This window comes from Pseudorca crassidens, chromosome 7 (assembly GCF_039906515.1).
Source record: "Pseudorca crassidens isolate mPseCra1 chromosome 7, mPseCra1.hap1, whole genome shotgun sequence".
Lineage (NCBI taxonomy): Eukaryota > Metazoa > Chordata > Mammalia > Artiodactyla > Delphinidae > Pseudorca > Pseudorca crassidens.
This window is the reverse complement of record NC_090302.1, coordinates 105,496,809-105,510,871: the sequence shown is the minus strand read 5'-3', so window position 1 is coordinate 105,510,871 and position 14,063 is coordinate 105,496,809. Positions and strand designations below refer to the sequence as shown.

General features: G+C 41.0%; 1 protein-coding gene across 2 annotated transcripts in view; it reads right to left on the bottom strand.

Moving 5' to 3' along the window:
- ELP3 (elongator acetyltransferase complex subunit 3) overlaps window positions 1-14,063 on the bottom strand; it is a 113,281-nt gene that overhangs the window by 59,586 nt on the left and 39,632 nt on the right. For both annotated transcript variants that reach the window (XM_067745257.1, XM_067745258.1), the window contains 2 exons: window positions 7,655-7,816; window positions 4,428-4,554 (listed from right to left, as the gene is read on the bottom strand). In XM_067745257.1, the coding sequence (XP_067601358.1) occupies window positions 4,428-4,554; window positions 7,655-7,816 (289 nt within the window). The remainder of the gene's footprint in view (window positions 1-4,427; window positions 4,555-7,654; window positions 7,817-14,063) is intronic.

Below are 14,063 nucleotides of genomic sequence, written 5' to 3'. Positions count from 1 at the left end.
CTACACTACCTGTATTCTATGATATTACCTTAAGTATCGAGACTTTACATTAAGAAAACCAAGCAAATGAAGAAGTAACAACAACAAACACCTCTAACCATACCTGCCAAACTGTAACTTGATCACACTGGCTTTTGGGAAAAACAGCTCAGTGGGGGAAAAAAAGAACTTCTGAGTGTCCAAAGGGTGGGCAAACATTAATGGACTTTGAAAGATTTCGCATTACTGACAAGAGGTTCTGGAGATAAATTTTTCCTCAAGAGAAACTGACACTCTCTAAGCATTTTCAGCAACCTGAGCTTGGATATCCAGGAGCAGTCTAATTTTAAAAGAATACAATACAGGGCTTCCCTGGTGGCGCGGTGGTTGAGAGTCCGCCTGCCGATGCAGGGGACACGGGTTCGTGCCCCGGTCCGGGAAGATCCCACATGCCGCGGAGCGGCTGGGCCCGTGAGCCATGGCCGCTGAGCCTGCGTGTCCGGAGCCTGTGCTCCGCAATGGGAGAGGCCACAACAGTGAGAGGCCCACGTACCGCAAAAAAAAAAAAAAAAGAAAAAAAAAGAAAAGAATAAAATACAAAAACAGCTAAAGGTTATTTTGAGTAGTAAATGACATACCATTTTGGAGACCTGAGGACAGATGGAAAGGGTGAAGTTAATGCTCGGAGGATAAATTCCTAAGATGTTAAACATTCTCCATCACAACCAGGACTTTCAGCTTATAAGAAAAAAGAAAACTTCACTTCAAAAATAAATCTCAGTTACTGAAAAATATAAGCAAGTGCTATTTATCAGAAACAGCTATGAGCTCTGTACCTACCACTAGATAAGAGTGTGAATCTGCAATGAACAGACGCAAATGACCAGCTCTGCTCTTAGTGACCCGGAACTGACCTAAGCAACAAGGTGTGAGAGCAAAGCCAATTTATAATTAACACATGCAGGCACATAGCTGGGCAGAGGCTTTATGGATCCGTGCCAGGCAAGGCTATCTTGTCCTCTACAGATATAACATTTTTTAGACTTCTACAATTATACAAGTAGACCCTTTACTTAGCAACCCTTCCTATGGATAAAACACATTAAGGAAACTGTATCTGTGGGTTGCTAATAATGTGACAATAAAATAAAGTAGGGAAAAAAGAAGTTTTTAAAGTGTAAAATATACTGCCTACTAATTCAGGAAAAGTTGTGAATTCCAAATAGGCCCAAACAAGATTTCTTAAACAAAAACTAGTTTAAAAAAATTTTAGTAAACGTTTTATTGAAATATATCTTAGTATAAAAAAGTACACAAATCTTTAAGTGTACACCTGATAGATTTTTACAAATCATGTAGCCAGCACCTAGACACTCAAATCAAGAAAAGGCACCTTATCCAAACCTCAGAAGCCTCCCATATGCCTGTTTCCAGCTACAATTCCATCCAAAGCTTCTGAACCTCACATTAATAGGATTGTACGTTAGGTAGTCTTTTGGATCTGGTTTCCTTTGCTCAATATTATGCTGAATAGAATCAGCCACGTTGTTGCATGAAGTCATAATTAATTTACTCTTATTGTTTTATGTATTTCATTGTTTGACTACACCACAACTTACAATATTGATGTATTTGACTTTAATGGACACTTGGGTTGTTTCCAATCTGATGATACTACACTCAGTAATTTGTGACTGTGTCTTGGTAAATATGTGTGTGCATTTCTCCTCTCCCGCTGCGGAGCACAGGCTCCGGACTTGCAGGCTCAGAGGCCATGGCTCACGGGCCCAGCCACTCCGCGGCGTGTGTGATCTTCCCAGACCGGGGCACGAACTCGCGTCCCCTGCATCGGCAGGCGGACTCCCAACCACTGCGCCACCAGGGAAGCCCTGTGTGTGCATTTCTGTTGGGTAAACGTGAAGGAGTAGAATTGCTGGGTCATGGAGTATGCCTACGTTCACTTTTAGCAGATATTGTCAAACAGTTTTCTAATATGATGTACTATATTCCCACTGGCAGTAAATGAAAGTTCCAGTTGCTCCATACTCTTACCAACACTTGATATTGTCTTTTTTCATTTTAGCTATTCTTAGCTATTCTGATGAGTATACAGTAGCCATGCATTGTAGTTTTAAATTTCATTTCTTTGAAGATAAATGACTTTGAGAACTTTTAAATAGTTTTACTGAATATTTGAATATCCTATCTGTGAAGTGTTTGTTCAAGTTTTTTTTTTTTTCCCCATTCTCCTATTAGGTGGTCTGTCTTTTTTTTTTTTTTTTTTTTGCGGTACATGGGCCTCTCACTGTTGTGGCCTCTCCCATTGCAGGGCACAGGCTCCGGACGTGCAGGCTCAGCGGCCATGGCTCACAGGCCTAGCCGCTCCGCAGCATGTGGGATCTTCCCGTACCGGGGCACGAACCCGTGTCCCCTGCATCAGCAGGCAGACTCTCAACCACTGCGCCACCAGGGAAGCCCATGTCTTTTTTTTAAAAATTGATTTGTAAAAATATTTAAGACCATCTATAGATTAATTTTTCAGAGAATTTTTCTCTAGAGAGAAATCAGATTTCTCATTTTAGCTCTATTTTGTTACTCATTTGCTGGGATGCAGTTAGAAAAGGCATATGGTCTGCTCACATTCCCTGTAGGTTTCTTTGAAAAGATTATAAACAAGCAGATAAATCCGTTTACATGAAGGACTGTCTTTGCAATATTATTTCTGAACTATTCTTTATTTTGAAGACACTAAGAAAATGAATTTTAAGACTCAGCTATTTGCTATTACTTGACATATTTTTTCCAAGGGCACTTAAAGTTATGAATTCTGGTTATACCACTGGCCCACCTAGGAGCTGTGCTAAAGAAAAGTGTGTTTCAGGTGCCTTTTAGGCTTGAAGTCTGGGTGCCTGGCTAGTACTACTGAGGGGAAGATATTGGACTCAAAATCTATTACATAGTCAATATGGGGGAATTAATAACATCTGTGAATTAATGCTGTCTTATAAAATAGGCTTTTATTTGTAATTCATTGGCTTAGAAATAAACTTTTTAAAAGGAAATAATTATTAACTTCACAAATAAGGCATGATGAATTCTATTGTTCTAATAAACAGAGCAAAATAAAAGCAATTTTGTGGATGAAATAACTTGATAAATACTTTCATTCTCTTCTCTAAAAGGATATCCTTAAGCCACTTTCCCTATTTGAGAATCTGAAGGAAAAAAGCGTTTTGAACAATCTCATTTCCCAAGACAAAGCTAACATGAATCAAGCTAACATGTGATAGAGTAAAAACAAACAAACAAACAAAGAAACAAATGAACCCCAGAGTTAGGTATTAAAATTCAAAGAACAGAAAGCCTAGAGGAAAACAGAATATTTTCTTCCACTGTTTAATGAAATGCTGTATGAGAAAGGCAGTTCTAAGCTTAGAAGTATCTCAAGAAATCATCACTAAGAAAGTAAGTAAGTAAATAAGATAGATTTGACAACAGAAACAAAAGGTCAAGGATAGGTTGGGGGAAATATTTTTAACAAATATAAAAAACAATCCATAATGTTATTACCTAGAAAGTCCATATAATTAATATTAAAAATATTCATATCCAAAAAGATGAAAGAATTATACTTATTAAATACAAACCTGAAAAATACATTACTTATAATTACAAAATACAAGTTGAAACGGCACTTTTATCCATCAAATTAACGAAGATAAAATATTGTGTGTGTGTGTGTGTGTATATATATGTATGTAGAAAATACATACACAGGAGAGAATTATTTTGGGAGAAAGATAACCCTGCTGAAATGAGTGTAAGTTGTTACAACCCTGGGAAAAACAACTAAGTAATATGGTGAGATTCTTAAAGTAGTTATACCTTTACCTGATAATTCTACTCCAGGGAATTTGTCCTAAAGAAATAACCCTAAATACTACAAAAAATTACAGGTGTAAAATTTGTTGATGTGCAGTCTATTTATAATATCAAAAACTGATAATATCTTCAATTAAAAAAACTGGAAGTGGTTAAGCAAAGTATGGCATATTTGTTCAATGGAAATTAAGTGGATATTTAAATATGTTAACCTTTTAACAGAGACCAGGCTATAACAGGAATAAATGCTTGCTATAATGTTAAGTGAAAAAGCTATTAAAATAATTACCTATCATATACAGAAGTATATCTCTGTGTATCTATGTATCACCCACCTCATCCCCTAAAAAATCCTAAGTATAAAAAAGTCCTGGGAGTATACTGACATGTTAGAGTTTTATTTGGTGTCGGGGCTGTGAGTGACTCCTCTTTCTCCACTGTGTCATAATGAGAATGTCTTGCTTTAATAATGGGAAAAAAATCAACAGTAAATAATCAAAGAGCAGAGAGGGTAGAAGCAGCATGCAGAGGCATTCTCAAGTAGCTTGGTTTAAGGTAACACTTACTGTAAATTGTTCAATGTCTCTCTCTAGTCCCACATTTGGCAGATCGGGCATCATATGAGCCACAACTTTGAAACCAGAATCTTTGGCCAGGTGAAAGGACTCACATACCGCCTTCACAGTGTGGCCCCTGAAGAAGAAAATTCACTACCTGTTACACAAATAAATGGGCAACAAGGTGAGTACAAGGAATAGAGGGAAAACAATCTCTGAGACAGGTAACAGTAGCTCTATAATGAAGAATATGGTTGGGGAAAAAGAAATCTTAGAGAGTCATTTTTACATCTCCACCTCTGAGAAGGCCTGGAAAAAAATAATTTTACTTCTGAGATATTTCTCAGAAATTCCCTTATGCACTTACTCAAAGTTCTGACAGTAAGTGACTCAGGTCACAGGAGTTAATATACACTAAAATTATTTGATTTAGCATCATCGGCCAAAATAAGCTTGCTAATGTAAATATCTAGGTTAAAAACAAGAATAATGAGCTCAAAACCATGCAGGAGCAGCATCTTGTTATGCTCTTTCCTTTAAAAATCTTTTAACAAATAATTTCATTTGGAGAAAGAAAGGGAGGGAGGGGGGAAAGAGAGGAGAGAGAGAGAGGGAGAGAGAGAGAGAGGGAGGGAGAGAGAGAGAGAGAGAGAGAGAGAGAGAGGGAGGGAGGGAGAGAGGGAGGGAGGGAGGGATACATCTATACACAAAGTAGATTTCACTCTGGTGGCTTGGAGGGCCCTAAAAAAAAAGTAAGAAGAGAGAATGATTTAGTGACAAGGCAGAATCATTTGGGGCCAGCTGTATAAATCATCTTAACATTCTAGTGCCACATTCAAGTAAGAAGCAAGCCCGAATAATAGTTTGGGGCTACTAAAGACTGAAGCCCTGTGTCAATCCTTTCACCACCTAGCCATTCCCATTCACCACCAAAGAATCCTACAAACCATGGACTCCTTCCCACTCTCTGAAGGTTCCCATCCATTTCCATGGCTTCCATCTCTAATCTCTCTCTCTCTTTTTTTTTTTTACGGTACGCAGGCCTCTCACTGTTGTGGCCTCTCCCGTTGTGGATCCGGACGTGCAGGCTCAGCGGCCATGGCTCACGGGCCCAGCCGCTCCGTGGCATGTGGGATCCTCCCAGACCGGGGCACGAACCCGTGTCCCCTGCATCGGCAGGCGGACTCTCAACCACTGCGCCACCAGGGAAGCCCCTCTAATCTCTTTTTGCTAATGACTTCTCAATCTATATGACTGGGCCAGGCCTGTCTTCTGACACCACGCCCAAATATCCAATACTCTAATGCTGCACTGTACAATATTAGAGTCACGAGGCACACGTGGTTATTCAAGTTTATCTTTAAATTAATTCAGATGAAAAATTCAATTTCTCGGTTGTGCTATCACAGTGGACAGTGCGGGTACAGAACATTTCAGTCACTGCAGAATGTTCTGCTGGACAGCCCGCTCTAAAGCAAACCTTCAACCAGTTGTCCCACAAGTACCTAAAACTTAGTTTATTCAAAATGAAACTCACCTTCCCTCCAAGCCTATTTCCCATTCTCTCTTACGCTCATTCCCACTCAGTCACCGAACACTGCTTTTCAGGACATCATTTCCTGCTTAAATTACCGCAGCAGCCTCTGAACTGACCTTGCTTCTAGCTTGGTCTCCTTAGTCCACCCTCACACTGTGATCCCCAGGACTTCCCTGCTGGTCCAGTGGTAAAGAATCCGCCTTCCAATGCAGGGGACGCGGGTGCAATCCCTGGTCAGGGAACTGAGATTCCACATGTCGCAGGTCAGCTGGGCCCGTGCGCCTCAACTAGAGCCCGCATGTCTCAAACTACAGAGCCTGTGCACAACTAGAGAAGAGAAAACCCGCACGCCACAAATAGAGAGAAGCCCGTGCACCACAACAAGGAGCCTGTGTGCCGCAACTGAGACCTGACGCAGCCAAAAATAAGTAAATAAAATAAAAAACGAATCTTTTAAAATAAATAAATAAATAAAATAAAATGCAGGTACGCCTTGATCACAAGTTAGCTTGCAGCCGGGCCTTGGATTAAAGCCCAAACTTGCTGGGCTGACTTCTAAGGCGCCCCATGGTCTGGCCATCCTGCTGACCCTTTCAGCCTCACCTCTTACCACGCTCCTACCTCACGCTCCACACTCCCACCAAATGAAACCACTCCAATTTCCCTAAATGTGCCATGTGCTCCTATCCTCAGGAGCTTGCTCGTACTCTTCTTTCTGCCTGAAAAAATCTGCCTCTTCCCCACCTGACTAACTCAGACTCTTCCTGTAAGTCTCAGCTTCAATGTCACTTTCTTCGAAAAGCTTCCCTGACCTTCCAGAGACTCCTTCCACCCCCAAGGTACCTCTCTGGTGTAGCCTTCGTTACTGCAGCAGCCCTACCAGCGTTCCCGGTTCAAGCCTTCCCCGACAAGAATGCATCCTATGCAGGCTGATCTTTCTCAAGCTTGATATCCATCTGACTCTTCCTATGCAAAATATTTAATAGACCTCTATTACCTAACGGGAAGCATCCGCCCTCCTTAGCCTGGCACTCTTCCTGGTTGTTGCTAAGATGCTGACCCATGTGTTTCCCTAGTTTCCCTTTACTTCCTTCTCTGAGCACAACCCTCTGCCATGTCTACCCAAATCCTATTAAAGTGAAGCAGCCTTTAAGGTCCAACTCAACACACACTTACTCCCTGAAGCCTGCCTTTATTTCTGGAGGGAAGAGAACTTCATATGGCTCTATCAACCCTTATTTCTTTCCTTCCTTAGACTCCCAAATTTCTCAAAGTTTATACCCATCACCTCACCAGCCTTTCTTTCACTACCCTACCAACTGGCATTTGCTTCACCAAAACTAATCTCTTAAATCTCACACTAGTTTCCTTCTTGTTCAAACCCTTTTCTTTGTTCCTATTCTCCTTGGCTTTCTCTCATGCTTTAAACTACTAACCTTGAGCCCTGCCCTCTGCTTTCCATATGGGAAAGGCTACTTATCGCAAGAATTGGAAGAGAGATCAGCATGTTTATAGACTACTGGAAAAAAGCCAGTAAACAAAGACCGAAAATCAAGGAAGGAGGAGATGGAATTAAGAGCACAGACAGAAGAATGAATAGGAGGAATTCCTAGACCTCTCCCTGTCAGATGGGTAGTAACACAGATCCAATCGGTGGGGGAAAAGGAAGGCTTGTGCAAGATCATCTGTACCGTCTTACCGGTTGGTATCTCTGGCCACATCCTCATAGACACTCTGCACCCCAATCTCCAGCCTTGTGCAGCCATAAGTCAACATATCACTTAAATGCCGCTTCATGCAATAATCTGGTCTGGTCTCAATAGTAATTCCGATGCACTTTGTGAGGCTTCTCTCAGAATACCTGTAGAGTAAAATCGAAAAGTAAACAACTTGCCAAAGCTTTAGGACATCTACTCTCATTTAAAGGATGTCTTCCTTTTGTCCTCCCGGCTCTAACCCAGTGGTTAAGAGCATGGGCTCGGACTTCCCTGGTGGTGCAGTGGTTAAGAATCTGCCTGCCAATGCAGGGGACACGGGTTCGAACCCTGGTCCGGGAAGATCCCACATGCCGCAGAGCAACTAAGCCCGTGTGCCTCAACTACTGAGCCTGCGCTCTAGAGCCCGCGAGTCACAACTACTGAGCCTGCGTGCCACAACTACTGAAGCCCGTGTGCCTAGAGCCCGTGCTCTGCAACAAGAGAAGCCACTGCAATAAGAAGCCCGCACACCGCAACGAAGAGTAGCCCCTGCTCACAGCAACTAGAAAAAGCCCACGCGCAGCAACGAAGACCCAATTCAGCCAAAAATAAATAAAATAAATAAATTTTTAAAAAGTTAAAAAAAAAAAAAAAAAGAGCATGCGCTCTGGAGCCAGACTATCTGAGTTCAAATCCTGGCTCTGCTATTTCCTAACTATGCAAACAGGAAAGTTATTAACCTCCCTGCGCTTCGGTTTCATTATCTGCAAAATGAGGATAATAGTAGCTATACCTCATGGGACTGACGTGACTGAGCCAGCACAAAGTAATGTTATCATCACCATTATCATTATTATTCTCCTCAGTGTGCTGCAGCCATAATCTCCTTGAAAGCAGGGATTTCAACTGTGAGAACCCTAATTTTCAATTCCTAGCAACGATTTTTCATGGAAGTGAAAACCATCTGCATTATATATTTCCCACTCCATATTTTAGAGTTATGTTAAATAAAAGAAAACAAAAGAGGGGGGAAGGGAGGGTATGCATAATGATCATAGGAATAATTCAGATGAAATGTCTTCTATACCCACAAGTCTTTTTGTCAAGCCTATTAATCTTAGCAACAACTTACAAAATTAGGAATCATTTTTCTCCTTCACTAAAACCAGATATCAGAGTAGTGAGGACCATTTTAAATTTATTTATTTATTTATTTTGGCTGCGTTGGGATCTTCGTTGCTGCGTGCAGGGTTTCTCTAGTTGTGGCGAGCGGGGGCTGCTCTTCGTTGCAGTGTGTGGGCTTCTCACTGCAGTGGCTTCTCCTGTTGTGGAGCACGAGCTCCTGGCGCATGGGCCTCAGTAGCTGTGGCTCACAGGCTCTAGAGCACAAGCTCAGTAGTTGTGGCGCACGGGCTTAGCTGCTCCGCGGCATGTGGGATCTTCCCAGCCCAGGGCTCGAACCCATGTCCCCCGCATTGGCAGGCGGATTCTCAACCACTGCGCCACCCGGGAAGCCCATGAGTACCGCTTTAGATTCAAGCTAGAATCTAGAAGAAGAAAATGACTTGCTAAGTGGTCTGCTGATGCGATGGAATAGGAACCATTACCTAGAGGCCACTGCGGCCAAGCACTGCACTATATACTCCACACGCACTGAATGCTCCCGTTAGCTCTATGAAGTATGTCTTATTATCCCCATTTTACAGATAAAGAAACTGAAGTTCCTAAAGTGATTAAATACTTTGTCCAAGGGTACAGAGCTCATAAAATCCAAGTCAGGATTTGAAGGTAGGTCTGTCTGACTTCAAAAATCCTACCCTGTGTTTCACTCTATCACATGGCTTGGACAATTCAGCATGGGACATCAGATCTGTCCTCTCTTCAACTTCTCCTAGAACGAAATAATTCTTCTCAGTGTACCCTTCTACAACTTTCTCAATTCTTCGGGCAGGGTGAGGGAAGCCTTTTTTTGCCACTTAATTTCGTGTTTCCAAAGAAGTTCATAGCTTTTTTTCTTGAAAAATAAAAATCATAAAATTTCCATAGTTTTGTAACTACTGTTCTCCTTTAAGTTCATTTATTATTGACAATTCATAATTGTCAATAAAACTGACTTATCTAATTTAATAATAATTATTAAGAAGGTTACGAATCACTGAACTGAAGGACTGATTCTGAAGTCTTTCACTCTAGACGTTCAAAGTGTTTACACTATTACCCTATTCCTAAGGTTTTATATAGGATTACTACAGGCAGCAAGAACCAAAGGTAAACAACTAGTCTATAGTTACTAAACGATGAATCATAAGACAAAAAAGGGCACAGATCTTATCAAATCTTGCCTCTGACAGCTAGCTTCTCTGAAACAATCAGATCAGAAGGTCTCATGCCTCTCAAACAGGTGGGTCCCAAGGCATGCAGAATACATGTAACTCACCTTCTTTGAATACCAATTATTGTGTTTGGAGAAAACCATTGTTTTAAAATATTAAGGGACTTTCCTGGTGGTCCAGTGGTTAGGAATCTGCCTTCCAGTTCAGGGGACGTGGGTTTGATCCTTGGTTGGGGGAACTAAGATCCCACATGCCGCGAGGCAACTAAGCCCGTGCACCACAACTACTGAGCCTGCGCTCTAGAGCCCGCGAGCCACAACTACTGAGCCTGCATGCTCTGGAGCCTGTGCCCCCACAACTAGAGGGAAGCCTGTGCGCCACAACAAAAAAGATCCTGCGTGCTGCAACGAGGATCTTGCGAGCTAGAGCCAAGACCCGACACAGCCAAATAAAATAAATAAATATTTTAAAAAATTTTAAAAAAAGAAAACACTAATGTATTATGGAGAAAGCATATTGCATGACAGCTGAAAAAACCAAAAAGCGGAAAACTCTAAGTTTTGAGTATATTTAACAAAGTAAGTGAGAACATTTTACAATCAGGCATTCCAAAATTGTATCATAAAACCTCTCTATTAACTGATATTTTTATAAAACCCACAGTATTTCCTGGGACTTCCTTGGTGGTCCAGTGGTTAAGACTCCATGTTCCCAATGCTGGGGGCACGGGTTCAATCCCTGGTCAGGGAACAAAGATCCTATGTGCCGCAAGGCGCAGCCAATAAATAAATAAGTAAACACAAACAAACAAAACAAAACAAAACAGCAACCCACAGTATTTCCTAAAAGGATGCCATTAAGTTATCAGCAAAGTTGGCAGCACAACAGTACCTAGCAATACTAAAACTAGAGGACAGGCAACTGCACAGATGGGAATTCATCTAGAGGAAAGAGAAATCCACTAGCTAATCTCTATTGCACAGATCATCAAAGGCCCAAGCAAGACTGATAGAGAAAGCTGCTGCGAGGATGATAAGGTCTCTTCATAAGTAGTTAGAATGTAGTACAGGACAGAGGCAAACCTTATTCGCAAACAATAATTTAACTCCATTTCAAAAGTGTCTTTCCTCTTGGGGAAAATGTCATTACCTTTTGCAGGAGCAGAAATGGAGGAACAAAAAATAACTCGTTTTTAAAAGCCAGTATTTTCTATTTACCACTATCTTTCTTTCAGAATTGTATTTTCATCTGAAAAGCAATTAAGCAGAAATACCTACAAATTTGAGCAAAAACAATGGAGTATTTTCTAAGGAACAGAATATAAGGTCATCTTATACAGTATAAGGTCATTTTTAAAAGGATTTTTGTTAATGCTATATTTAGTTCTACATATCACTAATTCTTGCCTCTTCATTAAAGGGAGATGTAAAGATATCAGTATGATTGGTTTTTTAAAATATTGCAAATATGTTCACAAAGGCTGTCAACTAATCTAAGCAAAATGTCTGCGCTGGCATTTTATGGCCTGCTATAACCCACCACACTGTTCAGACAGCCATCCGACAGTGTGGCTCTCATTTACTACCGAGTTCAATTACCATATCATTGGGGAGCGGGGAGAGGCAGACTTGTTAAAATCTTAGGCGTTTAGGAAATGTACCAAATTTTCCAACCCTGATCATGAGCTTCTAAGAGACAAAGTCAGGACTTGGACCCAGGTCTTCTGATTCCAATTCCACTTCTTTTTTTGTGGCATTATAGGGTCATTTTAAATAAGCCTAAATGCCACCACTGTGGGGCTATGCTGAATCCTACACTTTTCTGTATGCCATAGGAGTGGCATCAACTATAAAAGATGCTAATGTTCTCTGTGAAGCATAATTTAAGCCAATAACTTAGCCGACAGCATTTATTTTTTAACTGGGGGGTTGGGGCTAGGAGGGGGTGGGAGATGGGACAATAACCTGGGAACATAAAAGCAAATAAAAACCAAACGCTACCCAGACTTCAAAACAAAGCTCAAATACATTTCTCCTGCCATGACATCTTCCCAGCGCCTCTAAGTAATTCTGCGCTCTCATTCCTAACGTACCTTGCCCCTACTCCGAATGGAGTTTGTCTTGTTATTTGTGGCTATGTCTGTCTAGACATAGAAGCTTCTGGAAGGCAGTAGGCTCGTATACATTTAGAGGTAAGGGCTTCAGCACTAAAAACTCTCCTTCAATATAGAAATTACAAATATGAAGAATGAGTAAATGAATGAGGCATAACCGAAGACATAGGAGGTCTCTCTCTACTCCCATAGCAGCCCCTAGCTAATTCTACTGGTTACCTTTCCTCTTGCAAATAGATAACCCTAAAAGTTGCTGAACACTAGGCCAGGTAATCTACAGAAAGTAAAGATACAGTAGTTTTTGTCCCAGAGATGCTCAACAGTCTAGCTGTAGGGATAAGACCCACAGCTAAAACCAAGAACCACTTAAGAACAAAGAGCCAGAAGTGGCAGATATATAACTGGATAGAAATGATTTCTTGGAAAGCATGCTTCTATTTCTGGAAGGAAGAAAGTGACCTATAAAAGTGACATCTATTGTTATTACTTACTGTCCCTTCACACTAAGGTCCCAACCAGGGGGACACGGAAGAAAGACGATGTGAAGGTCTCTTTATTATCTCCTGTAAACAGTTTCTGATTCGCTCCAAGAAGGCTGTGGCATAAAAGAACACTTCTGATTACTATTAATCTCCTGAAGTCCTCTCTAAAACCTCTGTCATTAATTAAGTTGGATGTGTCTTACTTTAGATTTCCTGTGTGAAATCTCACTAGAGGTCTAAGCCCAAATTTCTGAGAGGTTTATGGACCCTTTCCTACATGGACATCCCTCTACCTCAAACTCAACCTGCTCAAACCAAATCACAACGTAAATATTTGTAATATGTAGATTAAATATTGATCTTCATTAATCACAATGTACAAACTCTCTTTTGCATCTGCAGTCTCAAAATGAGTAAGTAGAATTTATAAACTTCTTTGGACAGCCAAAGATTTTTTTGACTTGCCAAACAACATCTGGAGTTATTGGTGTAATTCCTCAGTAGTACCACAGAACACATGCTTTTTTGGCGGGGGGCAGGGTGGTGCGGGGGCTATAATCATATCTGGAAAATATCTCAACAAAATTTTATATTCTGTATAATGCTGTGCTAGTGATATTCCAAACTTAAGAATGACTGAGTTGAATGTTTGAGAATTTTAAAATAACTATCTTTTCCCTTTTGAGATGGTGGTCAAGTTTGCTTCCTGGATATTGGCAGTTATGTCAAGAGGGTCTATAACATAAGGTTCTGCCCAACACAAACTGAGGAAACAGACAGGAACAGAAGTTCAATTTTTAAATGAGTACAACCTATGAAAAACTCACCTGGTAACATAGCTTAGAGAGTAATCAGGGACCTTTGGTCCCTTATCATGCTAGTTGACAAGGTTTAAGATATATGAAAAACAACCCATAACAGTTTGGGTTTTGATTCTTTCAGTAGCCGACAAGAATGCTACCATTTTATACTCCTAATCAGATAGCTGAAGAGCCAACAGCAATGTACTATTAATAGAAAAAAAATCATGGTTATTGCACATTCTTTTAATATTGTATTCACATTCAAATTTAAGGGCTATACACATAAATGCATTATAGAAAAGTTGTCATTGTCAGAAAGTGACTGCTAGATGAAAAATAACCTTCGAGCACATCTTTTTTTATTATTATTATTTTTTATTTTTTTTGCAGTACGCGGGCCTCTCACTGCCGTGGCCTTTCCCGTCGCGGAGCACAGGCTCCGGACTCACAGGCCCAGCGGCCACAGCTCACGGGCCCAGCCGCTCCGCGGCATGTGGGATCCTCCCAGACTGGGGCACGAACCCGTGTCCCCTGCATCGGCAGGCGGACCCTCAACCACTGCGCCACCAGGGAAAGCCCCCGAGCACATCTTTTAGATAAAAATTCCCATTCCAGTAGAAATCTTCAAAGCACACAATGTCACAGAAAGAAGTAACTTTAGAAATAATATAGTCCTGCCT